The sequence below is a fragment of the Mustela putorius genome, unplaced genomic scaffold (genome assembly GCF_011764305.1).
Source record: "Mustela putorius furo isolate JIRA1106 unplaced genomic scaffold, ASM1176430v1.1 tig00000056_pilon_pilon_pilon, whole genome shotgun sequence".
NCBI classification, from domain to species: domain Eukaryota; kingdom Metazoa; phylum Chordata; class Mammalia; order Carnivora; family Mustelidae; genus Mustela; species Mustela putorius.
Window position 1 is genome coordinate 6,821,658 of NW_025421263.1, and position 22,743 is coordinate 6,844,400.

At 35.4% G+C, this 22,743-nt stretch overlaps 1 protein-coding gene across 5 annotated transcripts in view; it reads left to right on the forward strand.

The window, feature by feature from the left end:
- GRIA2 (glutamate ionotropic receptor AMPA type subunit 2) overlaps positions 1 to 22,743 on the forward strand; it is a 158,364-nt gene that overhangs the window by 65,926 nt on the left and 69,695 nt on the right. For all 5 annotated transcript variants that reach the window (XR_006608166.1, XM_004772044.3, XM_004772050.3 and 2 more), the window contains exon 3: positions 10,839 to 11,078. Coding sequence is in view for 4 of the 5 variants with exons in the window: in XM_004772044.3 (XP_004772101.1) it covers positions 10,839 to 11,078 (240 nt within the window). In the remaining variant the exon portion in view is untranslated. The remainder of the gene's footprint in view (positions 1 to 10,838; positions 11,079 to 22,743) is intronic.

The following is a 22,743-nucleotide window of genomic DNA, read 5'->3' on the forward strand; positions in this document are numbered from 1 at the left end:
TTTGTGTTTCCTTGATGATTAGTAATATTGAGTATCTTCATGTATCTGTTGGCTATCTGTAAGTCTTCTTTGAAAAGATGTCTAATCGGTCCTTTGCACATTTTTAACTGGATTATTTGTGGGGTTTTTTTTGTGTGGAGCTGTGTAAGATCTTATGATATTTTGGATATTAACCCCTCATCAGATATATAATTTGCAAATATCTTCTCTTATTCAATAGGTTACCATATTGTTTGGTTGATCATATTCCTTGCTGTGCAAAAACTCTTTATTTTGGTCTAGTCCCAATAGTTTATTTTTGTCTTTGTTTTGCTTGCCTGAAGAGGCATATTTAGAAAAATGTTGCTAAGTCCAATGTTAAAGAAAATTATTGCCTATGTTTTCTTTTAAGAGATTTATGGTTTCTTGTCTCACATTTAGGTCTTTAATTCATTTTGAGTTTATTTTTTGTGTATGGTGTAAGAAAGTGGCCCAATTTCATTTGTTTGCATGTAGCTGATCAATTTCCCCAGAACCATTTATTGAAGAGACTGTCTTTTTTTTTTTTCCTTTGTATATTCTTGCCTCCTTTGTAGATTAATTGACCATACAACTTTGGGTTATTTCTGGGCTGTCTATTCTGTTCCATTAATCAATGTGTCTATTTTTATGCCAGTATCATAATTTTTTATTACTAGGTTTTGTAGTATATCTTCAAATCCGGTATTGTGATACCTCCAGCTTTGTCATTCTTTCTCAAGGTTACTTTGGCTATTCAGGGTCTTTGATAGTTCCATACAAATTTTAGTATTATTTGTTTTAGTTCTGTGAAAAATGCTTTTAACAATGCCATTTTTAATAATCTGTTATGCAAAAATGTTAGCCCAGGGTTACAAAGATGAACATACAAACATGTTTGCTGCAGCCTTGTTTATAGTAATAAAAATTCATGACAATCTAAATATCTTAGTTTGGGAATATTGGTGAAATTGTGATATATCCAGACCAGGGAATTTTAGGAAGTAGTTTAAAAGAATGAACTAAGTCTGTATCAACATGATAATTTCTTTGTCAAATGTCAAAGGAAGTCACAGGAAAATTGTTCTGTGCTCTCCTTAATTAAATACATAACAAAATCAGAAAAATAACAAACAAAATCAATTCTAACTAGGGACTGCAGCCGTGCAAGTATACATACCAAATAATTGTTAATAGAGGTTGCTTCTGGGAAAAGTAGGGAGTGAGGGATTATAGCCTTTTAATGAGCACACTTGTTTAAATTTCTGTAAGAATTTATTCCTGTTATTTTTGAGTTGTAAACATTTTACTTATGTTACTGAGATAAATGTAAGGGCCAAAACATAAATAAGCTACTACTCTTTTCTTGAGGAAACTCTTTCACACCATTAGTTCTGCACTTCCTCCTCTTATCAAAGTGAGTGTAACAATGACACAAAACCTTTGGATGATGTTAGAGTGAAGTATCATGTTCCCTTAACAAACACTAGGGCATCATTTTACCAGAACCAATGCATCAAGTGTGAATGAGTCCATTGTGCTAAAGTTAATACCTCCAGTTACTTAACGATTTAGGAATGTAGGCTAATGGTCTAGAGCATTTCTTTGTACATTTACACAATTGCTTGTTATATGATATTCAAAAATTTTACCTTCATTTAATAAACTTTATGAGTTAACATATAAATGTTGAGGCATATAAGTAGAAACCCTCTCACTTGCCAACAAAAGGATGAGCAAGAAAGTCCTGCAAAAACTTCAGAGACCCTTTGAACCATCCAAAAGAAAGAAGGCTGTCAGATCTAATTTGAGAGCCTCCAGACAGGTAAAGCAATAAAGTTCTGTCTTTTCCTTTTTTTTGCATGTGTCACCTAAAGGAAAATTCTTTTAAGTAGAAACCTAGTTATTTGAAAAGTTTCTTTTTTTTTTAAAGACTTATCACAAAAGCTAACATTTTTATTTGTACTGAAATATCATTGAATCTGTATTTAGCAGAAACATAGTCCTTCAATTTTGTACATTCTAATTATAATCAGAAAAGAGATGTGACATTTCTTTAGGCATCAGGATCAAGAATGGCTGTGGAGCCTAGGCTATCTCTGGTAGACAAGACGTAGAGATAGACATGAAATAGAAAAAGCAAAACATTGAAGGAAGGAACAGGATAAACAGAAAGAAGAAATATAAAAAGAAGAAAGAATAAAAGGAAGAAAGACTCATAAAAAGTTACAGAGAATGGCAGAATTTAATCTGCAAAAACTTATCATATCTCACACTCAATTTTACAGGATTTAAGCTTGTAATGAATAAGAAATATGCACTACTGACATTTTGTATAATTTCTCTCTTTGATGTTTGGCCATACAGGCCCAAGTTTGAGCTCGATGAGACCTCTGAGGGTATGGAGACATTTGAAAGCTGCAATTTGCCAGAAGCATACAGCTGGCTGGTGTCACAACTGGGATTAGATGCCAGGCCTCCAGACGTTCAGCCTGGCACTCTTTATCCACAACATTCAAATCACAGCAGGGCACGCAGGGCCCAGAATTTACATAGAGCATAAACCCGGCAAGAATTTGCAGAGTAGAACTCTGTGTATTTATGAGGAGGAAATACATGTCCAAGGGATGAAGAATGGGACTATCTTTTGTGAAATAGCATCTTATATAAACAGAGGTGATTCCCTTTCGTTTATGTGTCCAGAACCCATCATTAAAATTCACACGAGAGTTATTGCCTATTACTGCCAGGACTACTCTTGCTTGCTATCCCCAATGATGAATGAAGCCAGAATAAATGGTATAGATTTTTTAAAGCTGCATATAATACCAGCAATAGCAATAAACTTAAGACATTTCACCTCGCTCAGCAACATAACAGGAAGGTCAGGAAGGATAAATGTTTGTTAGAGGGAAAGAAAAACTGTATTATTACAGCTTCATTGTCTTCTACTACTTGGTGTTGATGTTGCATCCCATTTAATATTTGTATGAAAAATGGGATCAAAATACATGCAAAGGAGAAGCAATTTATCATAGTAAAGATTTGTGGCAGGGCTATAGGGAAAATCATCAATGAGGCAATTTATAGAAGATGTCATTGTGGTGTCTGTGTATTTTTCTTCACATTTTCTTTGACTCTTTAGTGTTTCACTCAATAGCTATATAGTGAATATTTTTGCTAGGAACTGTGCTGACCCCTGTGGAGAAGGAGTAGATGCAGAGCAGTAAGCTTTCGAAAAGAGTTTTGTTAAGAGGTGCTAACTGCTAGCTCCGGAGGCGGAGACCTTTCCTGTTCATTGGCAGTGAAAGAAGGTGCCCTCCCCCTAGATATATGAACTTTAAGATGACCCCATTAATGGAAGGTAGATAGTTTTACTCCATCTCATTGTGAGAACAGGCTATTGTACTTACCTAGATTTTCCAAGAAGAAAAAAAAGTATAGTTTTTTTTTTAAACATGGAAAACAATTGTCCATGTGCTGTCTGTTAAAACAATCACCTTTTTTTGAAGGAATACATGTTTATGATAAGTGCTTAAGCATGAACAACTCCATTGAATTTTGTAAGTAAGACATTTGAGATTGTGAGACTACCTGAGGATGTTTTCAAATACAGAATGTGTTATTGGACATATGTCCAAGACAAAGAAGCTCACTTCTTTCATGAGCTTTCCAAATGCACCCTGCATTTATAAAAATAAATATAAAAATAAAGGTTAGTAACTTCACCTCTCTTGATGCACATTTTCCACATATCAAATATATTTTGAAAACTTAAAATAATAAGATTTTATAAATATTTCAGGGTTTGTTTTCTCATAGTAATGATTACGGTGTTTCGGGTTTTGTTTGTTTATTTTCCTATTATGGGAACTAAGAGACTAAATTTCATGGGTAATTTCAATGAAAACTAGTTATTCTGCAGTATGATGGTGAATGATAAAAATACTGTTCTGACATAATTCTCCTAGTATCAGCAGAAATGAAATTTCATATTTGAAGCTCTTTTATATCTTTGTTATCCAGTTGGTTCAGATCCCATTCGTTCAACAAATAAGTAATGGTGTACTTGTGAAAATTCCCGAATGATGTATTGAAGAGAATACAAAGTGCTCTGGTTGGATTTTCTGTCATTAGCACATTTATTTCATGATTTCTATTTCCCCCAACATTTCTCTCTATATTATCTAGTCTAAACTTTAAACCATTCCTCCAGGTTAGGCAGGAGAGGAATTAATATCCTTACTGAGTAGACAGGAAAACAGGCTCAGGTTCAGTGGCTCCGCCTACCAGATACCAGCGAAGGATGAAACTGGCCTTCCAATTAAGGTATCCTTATTTTGCTCTCACACTGAACTCTGATCTCAAGGAGGTCCCAAATCACCCTCCCTCCCCACACACTTACCCAAGTTCACTCAAACATACTGTACTTCATACTGTATTCCCATGAGGAAAGGACTCATAATCAGAAAATCATATTCAGTTGATGGTAAGCGGGACAGCCTTCATGGAAGAACTGTTTTTTTTTTTTTTTAATATAATTTTTTATTTTTTATAAACATGTATTTTTATCCCCAGTGGTACAGGTCTGTGAATCACCAGGTTTACACACTTCACAGCACTCACCAAAGCACATACCCTCCCCAATGTCCATAATACCACCCCCTTCTCCCAAACCCCCTCCCCCCAGCAACCCTCAGTTTGTTAAGTAACATTCGTCAAGTGCTGACTGTGTGCTGAGTAGTGAAATAACAGCACTTCATTCTCTCCTCTCAGTAAGCTCAGAGTTCAAGGGCAAAGCCAAGCAGTTATAACTCAGGCTAACATGCAAAAATTCAGAGTGCTTTAGAATCACATGTAGGAGATGCATGTAACTCAGACCACACAGACCAGGTAACACCTGAGCACTATTACGTATATTATTCTCTAAGCAGTGGGGAGACATCAATGGATTTTAAGTAGGAGCATTATATCTGCCATGATAAAGCGATTTATGATAAAAGGGGATATTTGCGAAAGTACTGCAGCAATCCGACCAATAAATGTTTGAGGACCATATGAAGGCAAAGCCAGGGGAGCTGGAGAGGACAGATTTGAGAACTCAAAGGGGGCAGTATTAGTGACAATTTAGTGTGCTGAGGATTAAGGAAAGGAAAAGATCTGGAGGGATCCTCATATTCAGAAAAGAAGGGTCTTATTTTAACACATGAACATTTGTCTTATAGAATTGGTGAATTTGATGCTAAAGAAAAAAGACAAATAAAATCCTGATGCATGGTTAATAAATAGTTATTATCAACATTGATTAGAACAGGGAATATAATAAGTAAGGAGGTCACAAGAGACTTATATGGAACTTACTAGTTGCCAAACTGTTGCAGCTCATTTTTTCTTTTTCTTTTTTTTTTTTTTTAAGATTTTATTTGTTTATTTGACAGAGAGAGAGATACAGTGAGGGAGGGAACACAAGCAGCGGGAGTGGGAGAGGGAGAACGAGACTCCTTGCTGAGCAGGGAGCCTGATGTGGGACTCAATCCCAGGACCCTGGGATCATGACCTGAGCCGAAGGCAGATACTGAGTGAGCCACCCAGGCACCCCTCTTTTCTTTTCTCTCTCTCTCTTTTTTTAAGATTTTATTTATTTGTTTGAGAGAGAGAGAGAGAGAGACCACAAGCAGGGGTGGGGGGAGAGGGACAAGGGAGAGGGGAATGAATGAAGTAGAATAAAACAGACAGTTATAAATATCATGAACAGAACAAAGGAGAGTAATGAATTAATTATTCTGAAATCTAGAAGACCAATGATTGTAAGAGTTATGGTGCCACGAGCAGAAAGGGAAAAAAAAAAAACACACAAATAAATGATTTGTAGGATAAAATTTTCAGGATTTCCCTCCTGTTTTTATTGATGTAGATAGGGAACTAGACATTTTTCCAGTGGGTGATATTGGAGGGTGAGAGATTGTAGCTAAGCTAGCAATTCCAGCTAACATGAACAATATCTACCCTGTTTGCTGTGGCAGTTTCTAAGCCTAACACAAGCTCATCACTTTGAATGATTACAGTATGTATTTGTTCAGTAAATAAATAGACAAATGGAGACAACTGAGGTGCCAATGAAATTGTGGGAAGCATGCATAAAAAGTTGAATTTGATCTTGTTAAAAGGAATGTGGCCCCTAAGAAAGAAGCTACAAAAAGAGAAGAAAAAACAGTCAGAAAATGGACCCTTGTAGAATGCCTTTTTAATTTGGGATATGGAGGGAAAAATAAAAAGGTAAGTGAGTTAAAGGTAGTTAGAGGGAGAGGAAAAGTACCAAGAGAGTATTGTTTTACACTGGCAGCAATGTAGAGAAGGGATTGGAGGAGACCAAGACTAAAAACAGGAGAAAGAGAGAGAGAGAGATATCAGGAAGCAAGTTTTTGATTAATAAATTCAGAGAGGCTAAGAAAGCTTGATCTGAGAAAAAGATGATTGGCTTTAGTGAGTAGGAGATCATTACTGACAAATGATAGGGAAATTTCAATAGTAAATTCAGGGTCAAAATTTGCAAGAGGTTAATGTCAGAAGTTTAGTGATGAGAGAAGAGATATTTTCAGTGGGCTTCAGATTTTCAAGTCAGGATTGCTTGGTGATACAGCTTTTATCAGACTTTGTACAAGCTGCAAAGGGGCTGTCACCATTCCTGCTTATGAAGCAGCCGATGCTATTTCATTGAAGTGAATGGCAATTTAGTATAAAAAAAGTAAAACAAAAAATAAATCATGCCCTTCTTTTTCTGCCTTTCTACTAAATAACCATGCAAGGTTCTCTAGGCTCTATCGGGTATGCTACATTAGCAGCACCAATGAGAGAGAAAGATGGAAGGTGGATGCACCATCAGCATTGTTATTGGCTTCTATCATCTGGGCTATAATAAAAAGTGGAATAATCAGCAAGTTACTTACACCCAGGAGATGATAATTTCTGCTGTTTTGACCTAAACTGTCTTTTAAAAGGACTTCCCTTTGTTGAGCTTCTCAAAGTTGATATTTAATATTTTATTAAAATAGAATTCAATAAGAGCATCTTTACCTCCTTTTGCAATCAGTTTTGAGTCTTAAGACATGAATGAAATTCTAATACTAATCGGCATAATCATTTAGAAAGTTGTAATAGTGTTTCATAAGGTGATTGTACGGGGCATGGAACTAGAGGTGAAACTGATCTTCTCTGTTCCTTCCTCTGCTTCTGAAGATGACGTAGGAGAAGAATGAATATATGTAGGGTGCTGTTATTATCTAAGTAATTTTAGGAAACTACTTTTGGAATTATTCTACCGCTTGTGACACATTATTATCTCAGTGATGATAAATCTTCTGTCTTTGAAGATGGATATAAGTTAGGGAAATGGCTTTAAAATTTGGAGGGATAGCTGGGAAATAAAGTTGAGATCACAATGAGAAATTTAATTTCTAATCAAGTGAGGAGTAATTTCAAGGAAGTGCACCTAAGATTCTTTTGTGTTATGTTAACAGGGCCAAGTATTTGTGGTATATTGAGGAAAGCAGTGTTAGAATGCAAAAATACTCAGGTATTTAGGGGATGAAAGGTTACAAGTGTAGCACTAAGTTTTTTGTTTTTATTTTGTTCTGTTTTATCTTGAGATGATCACTGCAAACTGGATAAGCAAAATACCTCAGCTCAGGTCAGAATTCTGATTGATCCCTGGTTGTAAATCTCAATGATCTCCTCATCATGTTTGAAGACAGAGACTGACCTAGGTAAAGAGAGGAAGGTGAGCAGTGTTGTAGAGATGACTGTTAATGGTATATAGAAAAAGGACATTAAGTGAGAAATATCTAGAAAAAAGGAATATACAGACAAATAGACAATTGAATATCTACCATGAAAAGATAACAGATAAGGGAAGAGGGTTTGAAAGGACCAGGGATAGGCAGGAAAGAAAAGCCATTGTTACAAAATTATGCTCATTGGAGAATTAGCTGAATTGCCTGAAAAAAAGTGCCTTTGGAATCAGGTGAATTATAATTTCTTGTGAAGTCATGTACTGCTTGTGCCTGTTGTTGGGCCAAAGCCAAGTGTTTCCAGATGGCCACAATAACCAGGAGGCCCCTTGACAACTCACTTCAGAGTCTAAAACAAATGGAAAATGAAAGGTATGGCTCCTTATTACGATTGTCTATGCATTCAAACAGGAGCGTCCTTTATCAAGCATTCTGCTGAGGCCATGGCTGCTGTTCCCATCACAGAAGGTATTTCACTTATGATGAGAAGAAGAGGTCTCATTAATAAATCATATCGCCTGATATTCCTATAGTATTTAGATGACATGCCAACACTTCACCGGAAAATGGAATAAAATAGACCCAGAGAGAATTTTATAGCAATTTCCCCTTTTTATATGTCATATGGAATCATCAGTTTCTGAACAAACTTGAGATTTAAGATGTACATGTCAGTACACATATATCCATGTATAAAATAAGAAATCACTGCAGAATTTGCCTGGCAGGGTTTTAACAATGGTTTTTTGTTTTGTTTTGTTTTGTTTTGTTTTGTTTTTCCTACTTATGTGAAGAATGAGCCCAGGCCAACATATTAAAGTTATTTTCAACTTTTCTGCTCGGACCAGGACCAAAGTGTGAACATAAGTAAAGGGCAGAAACCTCATATCTATTTTATGTTCAAGTTTGAAATGAATGTAAAGGAATATATTAAGTTTCCTGAGATATATTAGACTACCCTGCAGAAGACTGGTAGTAATAAAGGAGGAAGATGCCAATTGGTACATTACACAGATAAAAGCTAGAAATCCTAGAAAACTTATGTTAGAAAGACAGAAGTGGGTTGAAGATTAGTAAATATATAAAGGAAAATGGGAATATTTGATAAATAAAAACCATTCATAGAAATTGTCAATCTTGCTTTCCTTTCCTTTCATGTCATTTAATACTTGATAAAAATTATTGCCTATTATTTATTGATTGTCTGGAATTGGTTATTAGAATCTGTATGTATTGTAGCAATGCTCTTATTCATGAAGCAAATCTATTTTTCTACAGATATTCTATTTTTTAAAGGAAACAGAATGAAATGAAATTGCATTAGTTTTATCCTTTAAATGGGATTAATTAATTTGAAAGAATGCTTGGTATTATGCTCTGCTTGCTAGATTATGTTACTGGATAGCTTATTTTCATTTCCTTGGATTGAAATGACCCTTAAGATTAAAAAAAAAAATCAGCTATTTAATCATTTAAAGCTATGTGGTTGACCTGAATTGGTGGTCTTAAGCATTATGGCTTGTGTGGTTTCTATAGGGCACTTCAGAGGAATCAGTCTTGGAAAAAGTAACTATTACTTCTCAGATATTTTCAGATTTGTGTTTCAAAAAAGTATTCTGACTTTATTGTAGAGAACTGAACTAAAGGGGAAAATTGGATGAAGGAAGAAATTTGGGCAGGAATTCCAGTAATCCATGTGGGAAAACAGTATTACCCATTAATTAAAAGCTTGGACTTTGAATCCTAGGTTTGAACACAGCATCTTTCATTTACTAGCTATGTGACTTCGGGCAAATCACTTAATCTTGTGTTTCAATTTTCCTATCAAAATCCCTTTTTGGGAATAATAATAGTTCCTGCCTCAAGGGTTTTCATGAGAAATAAATGAGTTAATGTGCCATAGAACATGCCAATCACAAGGCAAGTACAACGTAAGAATAGGTTGTTAATGAACTTGGATTATTGAGATGGAGCTACAAACAAGTAGACCACATTTGAATATATTTAGGTATTAGGATAAACAATAATTAGTGATTGACTTCGGGGGAGAAGGTAGGAGGAGGTATTGTCATATGCCATATAGTGTATATCATTAGAGGCTAAGGGATTTTGGAGTGATAGAGACTTTCAAATAACATATTACTTTTTTTTAGGGATTATGTTCCTAAATCAGAATATTTGGTAATGTTCTTTGTTTAGTATGGGTAAGGGAAGTCCATGAGAAAGATTAAAATTCGGGTTTCTGAACTCCATTTAATTGCTACTTGATTGAGAGACCCAAGGTTAGAAATCTCTTTCTGGTGATGTGTCTCTTTGTGTATGTGGTGTGTCTTGCATTTGGTTTTTTTTAAAGAACTTTGGGTCAGCATTAGAACCCTTCATAAGCCCTCTGACCTTCTAGTATGAGGCATCATTAACACAATAAGCCCTTTTAAAGAATCAGATTTTAGAGGGGGTGAGATGTTATGAATGTGTATAAATGCTGGGTAACTGTAGTTTGTTCTTCATATAATTAATGATTGTTACACTTTTTTTTTTAGAGATTTATTTACTTATTTATTTGAAAGAGAGACAGGGTGTACATGTGTGAGTGTGGGAAGGGACAGAAGGAGAGAATCCTCCATCAGACCTCCCACTGAACATGGAGACCACATTGGAGCTCCATCTCAAGACCCTGAGATCATGACCTCAGCCAAAACCAAGAGTTGAGAGCTCAACCAAACTGAGCTACCCAGGAGCCCCTGCATTTTTTTTTTTTTTTCAATGTGGCTATCCTAAAATAGTGTTCCACTTACATGGTTTGTTAAAAAAAAATAATAATGTGTCTATTTTCTTGTAGCCAAAATTACTTTTTAATGCTTTATAATTCTTTGAATTCCTCAAAGAGAGAGCTAAGTAAATAAGTGTTCAGACAGGATGGATCATTGATATAAATTCTGTATTTTTCCATTTTGATTATTTTATGTTCCATATAAAAGAGCATTAAGTTTTAAGCAAATCTATGTTACGGTATGCCAATTTCAGTGATATATCCTTTCTATTTTTCCTATTCAGTCTGCTCCCAGTTTTCAAGAGGCGTCTATGCTATTTTTGGATTTTATGACAAGAAGTCTGTAAATACCATCACATCATTCTGTGGAACGCTCCATGTCTCCTTCATCACTCCCAGCTTCCCAACAGATGGCACACATCCATTTGTCATTCAGATGAGACCTGACCTCAAAGGAGCACTTCTTAGCTTGATTGAATACTATCAATGGGACAAGTTTGCATATCTCTATGACAGTGACAGAGGTAAGTGACAATATCCCTATGTCTTTGTAATGGGTCAGATTAAATGCCTACACTTGACACTTATATGAGATGTTATGGAGCAATACAGGCGTGTTAAAGTCCAGGGATCACTTGGTTTGATTTTGCTGTGTAAATGAATAATGCAGTTTGAAAATTGGGAAATGTATTTAGAGCTTAAAAAAAAAAAGTTGTGAATGTTCATTTTAAAAATAAAGATTCTGTCAACCCAATACCCAGATGTTCAGTTGTAATGTAAATAGTACCTTCTGAGATTCGGAGTCAAGACATTATTAGTCCAAGGTCACTGAAGTGACTGCCTTGAAAGTTGGTCAAAGTGAAACTGAATAGATATGTAAATAAGGGCTTCTAGAGAAATTTATAGAAATTAAATATTTTCACATGCAGAAGTTTTATGAGAAAGGTATGACCATTATTAACCTTGCTTTAAAATGGCATCCCTGAATCTCAGAGAAGTTAAAGGACTTGCTTATGTTCCGTTTGAGTAGCGGTACAATTTGACCCAGGTCTTCTGACAGCAGACCCATGCAGTTTTGTAATTCTAGGTTTATGATAAAATGTTATTGATTATCATACTAATTGGATAGAATCTTGGCTCATTATGCTAAAGTTGTATTTTCAGGGGGAGTTACTTCCTTTGTGTTTTCCACATCTCTTGTTGCAAAGTTTATTATTAACAGATCTGCTTGATGTATGTGTCGTAGAATCCCAAATGTTCCTTTTAAAAGTTTTATTGACTGATTGATTGATTTGAGTATAGTTGATACACAGCGTTACAGTAGTTTCAGGTGTACAACATAGTGATTTCAACAACTCTGTACCTCGTGCTTTGCTCACCACAAGTGTAGCTCCCATCTGTCCGCATACAACACTATGACAATACTATTGACTACATTCTTTTATTCCCTAGACTTATTCATATCATAACTGGAAGTTTGTAAATCCTACTCCCCTTTACCCATTTGCCCAATACCTCACCCTTCTCCCCTCTGGCAGCCAGCAGTTTGTTCTACGTATTCTATATTTTCTGTATTTTATAAACTTATCCTCTGTTATGTATAGGTCTGGTTCTGCTTTTTTAAAAGAGAGTCTGATTCTGTTTGTTTATTCATTTGTTTTGTTTTTTAGGTTCCACATATGAGTGAAATCATATGGTATTTGTCTTTCTCCTTCTGTCTCTCTCCTTCTGTCATAATAACCCCTAGATTCACCCAAGTTGTAACAAGTTGCAGGATCTCATCCTTTTTTATGGCTGAATGATAGTCCATTGTATTTATGCCACATCTTACTTATCCATTCATCTATTAGTCAAGACTTCATCTGTTTCCATATCTTGGTTACTATAAATAAATCTGCAATGCACATAGAGGTGCATAGATCTTTTCAAATTAGTGTTTTCATTTTCTTTAGAATCTTGGATGTTCTTAACTATTTCTGGGTCCAAGATTTGGCTTCAGTGGGTGTACTTTCTAAAGCTGAAGGAACATTTTGTGCCTGTTTGCGTATGTATTTTTCTAAAGACAGTACCCATAATCAAACTCAAAAAGATTAAGAACCGCTATTGTACGAGTACCTAAGTACCAGATTGGGCTTCCTTCAGCAGCTTGCTTCCTGGAGTTATTTAAAGGTTCCAGTGAAACCCAGAAGCCTGTTTCAACCAAGATAGGGCACGTTGTTAACCCACAAGGGCAGACAGGAAGAGATCCAGCCGTCAGTCAATTCGCCATTGATTAGTCTGTAGTTATTTGCTGCAGCAATCCCATCTGGAGTGCTCAAGTTAGGTGTCTCATTCTCTGCCCTGTCCTCCCCATCCCGGGAATGAGAACACTTGGTGGAAAAGCCCGTCAGCACTCTACAGCTGAAAAAAGTTGCTATGTCAACAATTTCTCCCCCCTGCTTTGGGAAGGGAGAGCTTTGGTATTCCTATGAGGAATGAAAAATTAAAACAGAACCATTTAAAGAAAATATGGATTGTAATGTGCTGGATGATTCCGAAGCATACTTCCTATTAATGTGATAAAAGGCTTACAAAACTAACTTTATTCATAGGTTTTCCTTCTGCTCTCTGCTATGTCCTTTAGAACTCTTGTATTAATAAGACTAGTGTACAGTCTGCGAGTATGCTGAATGACTCTTTCATCCTTGCACTCTGTTGGCAGTGATTCAACCAGGGAAATATATTTTATCTCTGGACGCTCTTTTTCATTGTCTTTGCTCCAGACCAGGCCACCACCATGTTTTCCTTCTCTTCCCTCTCCATTTCCACACTTGTTTCTCTTTTGGGCGTCTGGGTAGCTCATTTGGCTAAGTGACTGCCTTCGGCTCATGTCAGGATCCCAGAGTCCCAGGATTGAGTCCCGCACTGGGCTCCCTGCTCAGTGGGGAGGCAGCTTCTCCCTCTGACCCTACCTCCACTCGTGCTCTCTCTCGCTCTCTCTCTCATTCACTCTCTCTCAAACAAATATAATCTTAAAAAAACAAAACAAAAAACCAAACACTTCTCATGAAAATGAAGGTAAAATTGAAAATCCCTAACATGGCTCTCATGTCTGGTTCCTGCCAGTTTATGCTACTGTCCTGCTCACTTACTAAACTAAATCCATCTAACTAATCTTCTTTCACAGTGTCAGATACACCAAACCAAACTCATTCACCTCAAATATCTGGACATGCCTCTGGTTCTTTCTCCCCCTTCACAGTTCAGCTTACAGAGCATTTCCACTGAGCTTCATTTCATACTGTTCTCTCACGAAGAAGTCTCCTCTTTTCCTATGTATGGCTTATCACAATTTATAATTAATATTCATATCTGTTCTTTCACTCAAGAACTGCTATTGAGCTCCCACTATGCTCGAGGAATAGTTTTAGACACAAGGCCTAGCATTTTGTCTTTTGTTTGCACCCTTGGTGTAAAGCCCCAGGAAGGCAATGTCCAGGCAATACCCATTACACTGGGGGTCCAGTTCCTTACTGTACACACAGAACTTAAGATGAGTCTGCAACAGAGCTGATATTGAATAAATAGTATTAATGAGTTAAGCTTCTGTGTATTTTAAATTTGAGATGATCTGAGAACCTGAATCTCACTGGCTAAATTGAAGGATCAGAAGATGATTCTGTTTGACAAAGCTGAAGGTGGCATTTTTACTGTGGGGTCCATTATCAAAGGAACGAGTGTGAGATGAAGTGAAAGTTATGCAAAGCCTTATTCTATACCAAGCATTAGAAGTCAGACTGACCGGCCAGGGCCGCCTCTGAAGAGAGCGACCCCCTCCCAATCTCACAGACTGGTTTTATAGGGCATAACAGCAAACACAAGGCTTCTACCCGGAACCATACCAGGAACTACTGGGGCGTTTATTCCCGGAATGAAACAATGTAAACAACAATATGGCTACCTAGGCAATATGGAGTTGTTCTGGCTAAGCAGACCCTAATAGTTAAACAGGTTTTAACATTAAATTGGCCCTAATAGGGGTATACTTCACCCTCACTGTGACTCCCTCTAGGTGAACCTGAACTTTTGAGAAAAGTCATATAGACAATAAGGCCATAAACAGAAAGAGAGAAACTCTAGTATTTGGAGAGAGATACTGAGGACAAGCTCTGGTTGATGATCAGGTGAAGAAGGATGAGTCCATGAAATTGTGAAACGAACATGAAACATTTTGAAGTGATTTTATAAATACATAATTTGGAAATATTAAATGAAACTGAAGTGATAAGATAATCTCATCATTAAATTTTACAAACTGATTTGAGTTTCAGTACATCTTTTGAGAGAAAAATATTAGAGTTACAGTATTATATGTTAAAGTGAAGTATTATATATTAAAGCCAAAAATGGCCTTATGGGCACATTTCCAAGGTATTATAAAGTGGTTGCTCCTGTTTTATTTATTTATTTTTTTCTTTTTTATAAAGAAAGTAGGCAGAGAAGCAGGTAGAGAGAGAGGGGAAGCAGGTTCCCTGCTTAGCAGAGAGCCCGATGTGGGGCTTGATCCCAGGACCCTGAGATCATGACCTAAGCCGAAGGCAGAGGCTTAACCCACTGAGCCACCCAGGTGCCCCCGGTTGCTCCTGTTTTAATATGAACAGTGTTACATGAATCTGAAACTTTTCAGAGGTAAGAGTATAAGACTCAAAATAGCAAAAGACTTCATTTTTACCTAGGATTTACTAGGATTTTACCTAGGATTTACCTAGGATTTCACCTAGGTTTTACTTGGATTAAGGAATGGGATTTTGCTATCCAGGTTTTTTTCTTATTACTGTCCTAGTTTTTATAGCTTTGCCATCATACTACATTTTGAAAAGTTCATTTGTGCATTTATTGTATGATTGGCTTTCTTATCTTCAGCTGTTAACTTCATACCCTTCAAGGAAGCACCTCCTTATTTAGTGTTATGAGATTGTAAGCATGCATCTTTGTTCTCTTTACCCCTTCTTTGCACGCTTTAAAAATAGATTCCATGATTTCATCTCAGTGTGTCTCTACATGCTTCAATTTTAAACAATTTGGTCTGTCCTTGATGTGGCACTCTCTCTACTTCTTGGATTATAAGTTTTTATTTTTTTCAACTTTAAAAAGTATTTTAATTTCAGTTAGTTAACACACACTGTTATATTAGTTTTGGGTGTACAATAAAGTGATTCAACACTTCCATACAACACCCAGTGCTCATCACAACAAATGCAGTCCTTAATCCCTGTCACCTCTTTCACCCTTCCTCCAATCACTTACCCCCTGGTAGGCATCTTCTCTGAAGTTAAGAGTTTGATTCTTGCTTTCTCTCTCTCTCTTTCTCTTATTTTTTTCTATTTGCTTGTTTGTTTTGTTTTCTTAAATTCCACATGTGAGTGAAATCGTATGGTATTTGTCTTTCTCCGACTGACTTATTTTGCTTAGCATTATATTCCCCAGCTCTATCTGCGTTGTTACAAATGGCAAGACTTCATTCTTCGTATATATATAACACATCTTCTTTATCAGTTCATCAATGATAGATCCTTGGGCTTGTGTCCATGTCTTGGTTGTTGCAAATAATGCTGCTATAAACGTAAGGGTTCATGTATCCCTTTGAATTTTTTTTTATTATTATTTGGGTAAATACACAGCAGTACAATTGTCAGATCATAAGGTTATTTTTAACTTTTCTAGGAACCTTCATCCAGTTTTCTACAGTGGCTTTACCAGTTTGTATTCCCAACAATTTGTGAGGATTCCTTTTTTGCCACATCCTTTCCAACACCTGTTGTTCCTTGTGTTATTGATTTTAATCATTCTGACAGGCGTGAGGTGATATCTCATTGTAATTTTGACTTGTATTTCCCTGATTATCAGTGATTATGAGGATCTAGTCATGTGTCTATTGGCTATCTGAATGTGTTTGTTGGAGAAATGTCTGTTCATGTCTTCTGCACATTTTTAATTAGATCTTTTTTTTGGATGTTGAGATTTAAAAGTTCTTTATGTATTTTGGATACTAGTCTCTTATCAGATGTATCATTTGTAAATATCTTCTCCCATTCCTTTTAGTTTTGTTGATTGATTCCTTCATTATGCTGAAACGTTTTATTTTGATGTAGTCTCAATAGTTTATTTTTGATTTTGTTTCCTTGACTCAGGAGTCACATCTAGAAAGAAGCTGCTATAACCCAGGTCAAAGAAATTACTGCCTTTCCAAATTCTAGGATTTGCATGGTTTCAGGTCTTACATTTTTATCTTTAATCCATTTTGAATTTATTTTTGTGTAGGGTGTGAGAAAGTGGTCAAATTTCATTCTTTTCTCTGTTGCTGTCTAGTCCTCCCAACACCATTTGTTGAAGAGACTTTTTCCCATTGGATATTCTTTCCTGCTTTGTCGAAGACTAATTGAATATATAATTGTGAATTTATTTCTGGATTTTCTGTTCTGTTCCATTCATCTATGTGTCTGTTTTGTGCCAGGACCATACTGTTTTGTTTTGTTTTGTTTTGTTTTTTTAAGATTCCATTCATTCATCTGACACATAGAGATCACAAGTAGTCAGAGAGGCAGACAGAGAGAGAGGAGGAAGCAGGCTCCCCATGGAGCAGAGATCCCAATGTGGGGCTCAATCCCAGAATCCCGGGACCATGACCCAAGGTGAAGGCAGAGGCCCCAACCCACTGAGCCACTCAGGCGCCCCAGGACCATACTGATTTGATCACTTGAGCTTTGTAATGTAACTTGAAGTCGGGAATTGTGATGTCTCCAGCTTTGCATTTCTTTTTCAAGATTGCTTTAGCTATTTGGGATCTTTTGTGTTTCCAAACAAATTTATGATTATTTGTTCTATTTTTGTGAAGAATGCTCTTGGTATTTTAGTAAGGATTGCATTAAGTGTATATATTGCTTTGGATAGTATAAACATTTTAGCAATATTTATTCTTCCAATCCATGAGCATGGAATGTCTCCATTTCTTTCTGTCATCTTCAATTCCTTTCATCAGTGTTTTATAGTTTACAGGTCTTTCACCACTTTGATTAGGTTTATTCCTAGGTATCTTATTATTTTGGGTGCAACACAAATGAGTTTTTTTTTTTTTAAGTTTCTCTTTCTGCTGCTTCATTATTGGTGTATAGAAATGCAAGAGATTTCTGTACATTGATTTTATATTCTGCAATTTTACTGAATTCGTGCATGAGTTCAATCAGTTTTCTGATGCAGTTTTTTAGTTTTCTATATACAGTATCATGTCATCTCCAAATAGTGAAAGTTTTACTTCTTCCTTACCAATTTGGTATCTTTTTTTGTTGTCTGATTCCTGTGACTAGGACTCCAGTACAATGCTGAATAAAAGTGAGAGTAGATATGCATGTCTTGTTCCTGACATTAGGTTTCAGTTTTTCCCCATTAAAGATAATGTTAACTGTGGGTTTTTCATAGCTGGCCTTTATTATGTTGAGATATATTCCCTCTGAATCTACTTTGTTTAGGTTTTTTATTATGTCTGCATATTGTACTTTGTCAAAGGGTTTTTTTTTTCTTTCCTGTGTATTTTGAATTGTTCAAATGGTTCTTATCCTTTCTTTTATGATGTGATGTATTATATTGACTGATTTGTGACTATTGAGGCACCCTTGCAACTCAGAAATAAATCCTACTTGATTGTGGAGAGTGATCTTTTAAAAATATATAAATGAATTCAGTTTTGTAGTATTTTATTGATAATATTCATCGGGAATACTGTCCTGTAGTTCTCTTTTTCAGTCGTGTCTTTATCTGGTTTTGTTATCAGGGTAATTCTGGCCTCATAAAATGAATTTGGAAGTTTTCCTTCCTTTTCTGTTTTTTGAATAGTTTCAGAAGACTAGATATTAACTATTCTTTAAATGTTTGGTAGATTTCACCTATGAAATCTAGGTGAAGAGTTATGTGGTCCTGCACTTTGGTTTGTTGGGAATTACTTGATTACCGACTCAGTTTCTTTGCTGGTTATTGGTCTGTTCAAATTTTCTATTTCTTCCTATTTAAGTTTTGGTAGTTTATAGTTTCTAGGAATTTATCCATTTTTTTCTATGTTGTCCAATCTGTTGGCATACAGGGTTTTGTCAAATTTTAATAATATTTTCTTAGTGTAGAATAAAACATAATGGCTTTTAAAAAATATTTTATTTATTATCCATTTGAAAGAGAGAGAGAGAGAAAAAACACACAATCCATGGGAAGGGACAGAAGGACAAGGAGAAATAAGCTCCCTGCTGAGCAGGGAACCTGATGTGTGTCTTAATCCCAGGACCAAGGGATTATAACCTGAACTGAAGGCAGACCCTTAACCAATTGAGTCACCCAGGCACCCCTATATTATTAAATGTTAATTTCTAAATATACCAATTGATGTTCTTTTGAGCAGCATGGGGCCAAAGCTTGAAAATGGCTCATAACTTTCTGCCCCAAATATCAGCTGGATGAAAAAAATTTTTTTTCTATGCTTATTTATTGCACTGCTCCTAACTAAGACTACCCTTTAAACCCTTCTTCCTTCCCACCATCCATCAAAATGCTGAGCAACAAGTCCAGGAGTCCATGTCCCAATTATAAACAAGGCAGGACATGGATTCATCTTGGTCTTTGTAGAGTGCATCTTCTAGTTCAAGTTTACCCATGAGAGCAGTGCTGAAAATGTTCATTTGGTGACTGTGATGTTTTAGGACCGCTGTCTTCTCTTTATCCAAGCCATATTGCAGCATCCTGTGACTTCTTCATGAACCAATGCTCTTCCTAAAAGCACATTATTATTGAGGTGCTTGGGTGGCTCAGTCATTAAGCGTCTGTGTTCGGCGTGGGTCATGATCCCAGGGTCCTGAGATCAAGCCCCGCATCAGGCTACCTGCTTGGCAGGAAGCCTGCTTCTCCCTCTCCCACTCCCCCTGCTTGTGTTCTTCACATCTCTTGCTGTGTGCTCTCTCTTCCAAATAAATAAAATAAAATAAAATAAAATAAAATAAAATAAAATAAAGCATATTCTTACTTCAAAGACAGTAGGTAGATAGATCTTCAATACATTTGAAACTATAGAATAATGGCTTACCTATGTAAACCATATGCATTAAATATCACCTTATGTATTAAATTTGAACCAAGACTTTAATCAAAATGTGTCTCTTATTTATTGGTTCAGTGTCAATAAAGTAAGACAACACATTTCTATACATAGTAAGTAAAACTAGAACTAATGCTTTATATATTTATATCTTGATTTTACTTTTAAACTATACTATTTGTTCCCTGAAGGGAAGGCTCCTTGATTCCAGTTTCAAGAAGAAATCATGCATAGAATAAAAATACTTCCAAGTCATAAATTTCTTTTCAGATGTTCCTGAGAAAGTCAATAAGGGAAATGTATGTTAATCTAATCTGCCTAGGCATGCTGCCATGATTTAGTGATCATAAATACTAATTTCTGTGCCTGAAAGATGAATAAGGGCAGTGAATTTTAAATGAAACAAAGAAAATATTTTTGAAAAGAAAGAAATGAGCTGAATGAATATACCTATTTGCAGTAATTATTTTTAATCTACCTGCTAATATACCAATTAAAGCATTTAGACTTTACCTGTCTTTGGGCTGATGATGTTTCTATAACTCTCTCACAGTATTACTAACACTAGCTCAAGATGAAACTGTGAAGTACTGATGGTAATACTTTGGAAGAGTTTTAAGGTGATTGTCAGCTCACAAATAGGTTATATAACTATAACTAGTTTTGCAACAATTAAGCATTTGAAGTGGTAATGTAATCCAACAAAACATAGTCTAGCTATTCTTTATTTTAGCCAAAAGCCTGAGAATTTATAGAGTTTAGAACTTAATTTTAGACTTTGTGATATTCTTGAGTTACTTTAAAATGCATTTTAAATATATGATTTAGGAGGAATTGTTAATTTTCTGTTTTTTTTTAAACTTTCCAATTTGTAGATGAACAACTGTGTATCTCAAGCTTTCTTTGTTCTTAGTAATTTGGTAAAAAGAAATCAGTTTCTGCTATAATTCAAATATCCTGATACAGTATAGATACTAGAGTAAAACAATTACTAGTTACTAATAACTTGAAGTAAATGAGTATTTTTAAAGAAGTCCCACTGTTCATGCAAGTTTATAGTCTGGTTAAAAGATGGAGGTATTTATGAAGATAATTTTATGCTAGTTTGTGTGGAAAGGAAAGAGTAATTATCTCAGGTAATATTGTTTCCCCTAATTAGAATGTGGTACCAAGAGACCAAGAAATGAATTTGTGTTAGGTTTGAAGAGGTTAATTTCACCTCAATAGTTGTAACATGTATTTTCAGTGATTTTTAAAATGATCTGTTAATTTTAAACTAACCAGAATTAACACAAAAGTCTTAGTTGTGAGGAAGACACAGATCAAGTTAGGAGCCTAAGAGGTCTGTTACTATTACTGAAAAAACAAGTCTAAGAATATGGATTACTAAGCATGGGACAGCAATCTCTTTAAATCATGAGTCAGACTATGACTATATTATGGATTGTGAGTTACTTCTGGCTGTTCCTAGATGATTTAATATTATTCATTGTCTTCTGATGACACTAAATTAATCAAATCTGATATTGCACCACTTGAGCTATTTAGCTTCTTAATGGATGTAATGTTTTTCGGCTTCATAGGTTACAAAACATTAATTCTGAGAGTTTGAATAAGAGAAAATCCACACCAACTGTGAGTTACTTTTGACACATAGAATGAATTCGCTGAAAACTCAACTATTTTTTTAAATGCCTTCTTAATATATTATATTATATTATCTTCATATATATTACATAATATCATCTTCCTTTTTTTTTTAACAAGATGAACTGCCAATGTTAGGTATAGAAATATCACTTGATTAAACTGATTTACAAATCATTATTTGTATCTAAAATTTCTTGTAATATATATTGAAAGATGAGATAGAATATCAAGAACATCACCACTTGAAATTTTAATATGTGGTCAACTTCATAATTAAATAAAAAAATAATTTCTGCTTAGAAGAAAGGAATTGCAGTGTTATATGATAAGACATTGATAGCATATGGAAGATCATTCATAGATGTAATGTTTTTAAGGAGGTAACAAGGAAGAGTTAGTTGCATAAAGATTAAAATTTGTGAAAAAGTAGGACCTAGATAGTGAAAGAGGTTTAGAAAATTAGCTATTTTTCCTACTCGGGGAAGAAGACTGGATAGATTTAATAACTGTTTTCAAGCACTTTGAGAGCTCTTGAATTGATCATGATGGCCAGCTGTATGTTCTATCTTCACTGATGATGAAAAACAGGAAGAGGGTTTGAATTATATCATAGAATGATTTATTTATAAGTAGTGGATGGAAATCATAGGTGATCCATGAATTTTTTAAAAGAGATTTTATCATTAATAGATTTTTTTTTTCCAATGGAAAGTGGTCTCTTGTTTAAGTTATTCTTTGAGAAATTCCTGTGTTTTTGGTACATGACTGGACGGAAGAAACAATTATTGTTGTTTTGTCAAAAAACAAAAACACAAATTCCCTTTAAGTTCAGTTTATGGCTCAACTTCCCAATTCGAAATAAAAATATAGATCCCTCAATAAACTGGTTATATGAAAAAAAATTATTTTAAAATTTTCACAATGAAATGTTTTAAATAAAAAATAGCAACATGGGGGCTTAAGTGGGTACGAGAAGAATAAATGAAAGAAAATGGGATTGGGAGGGAGACAAACCATAAGTGACTCTTAATCTCACAAAACAAACTGAGGGTTGTTGGGGGGAGGGGGGTTGGGAGAAGGGGGTGGGATTATGGACATTGGGGAGGGTATGTGCTTTGGTGAGTGCTGTGAAGTGTGTAAACCTGGTGATTCACAGACCTGTACCCCTGGGGATAAAAATATATGTTTATAAAAAATAAAAAATTATATAAAAAATAGAATAGTATGAAGATCCCCAAGGACTCTTAATTCAGCTTTGTTTTTTTAAAGATTTTATTTATTTATTTGACAGACGGAGATCACAAGTAGGCAGAGAGGCAGGTAGAAAGAGAGAGAGAGAGAGAGGAAGCAGGCTCCCTGCTGAGCAGAGAGCCTTATCTGGGGCTCAATCCCAGAACCCTGGGATCATGACCTGAGCCGAAGGCAGA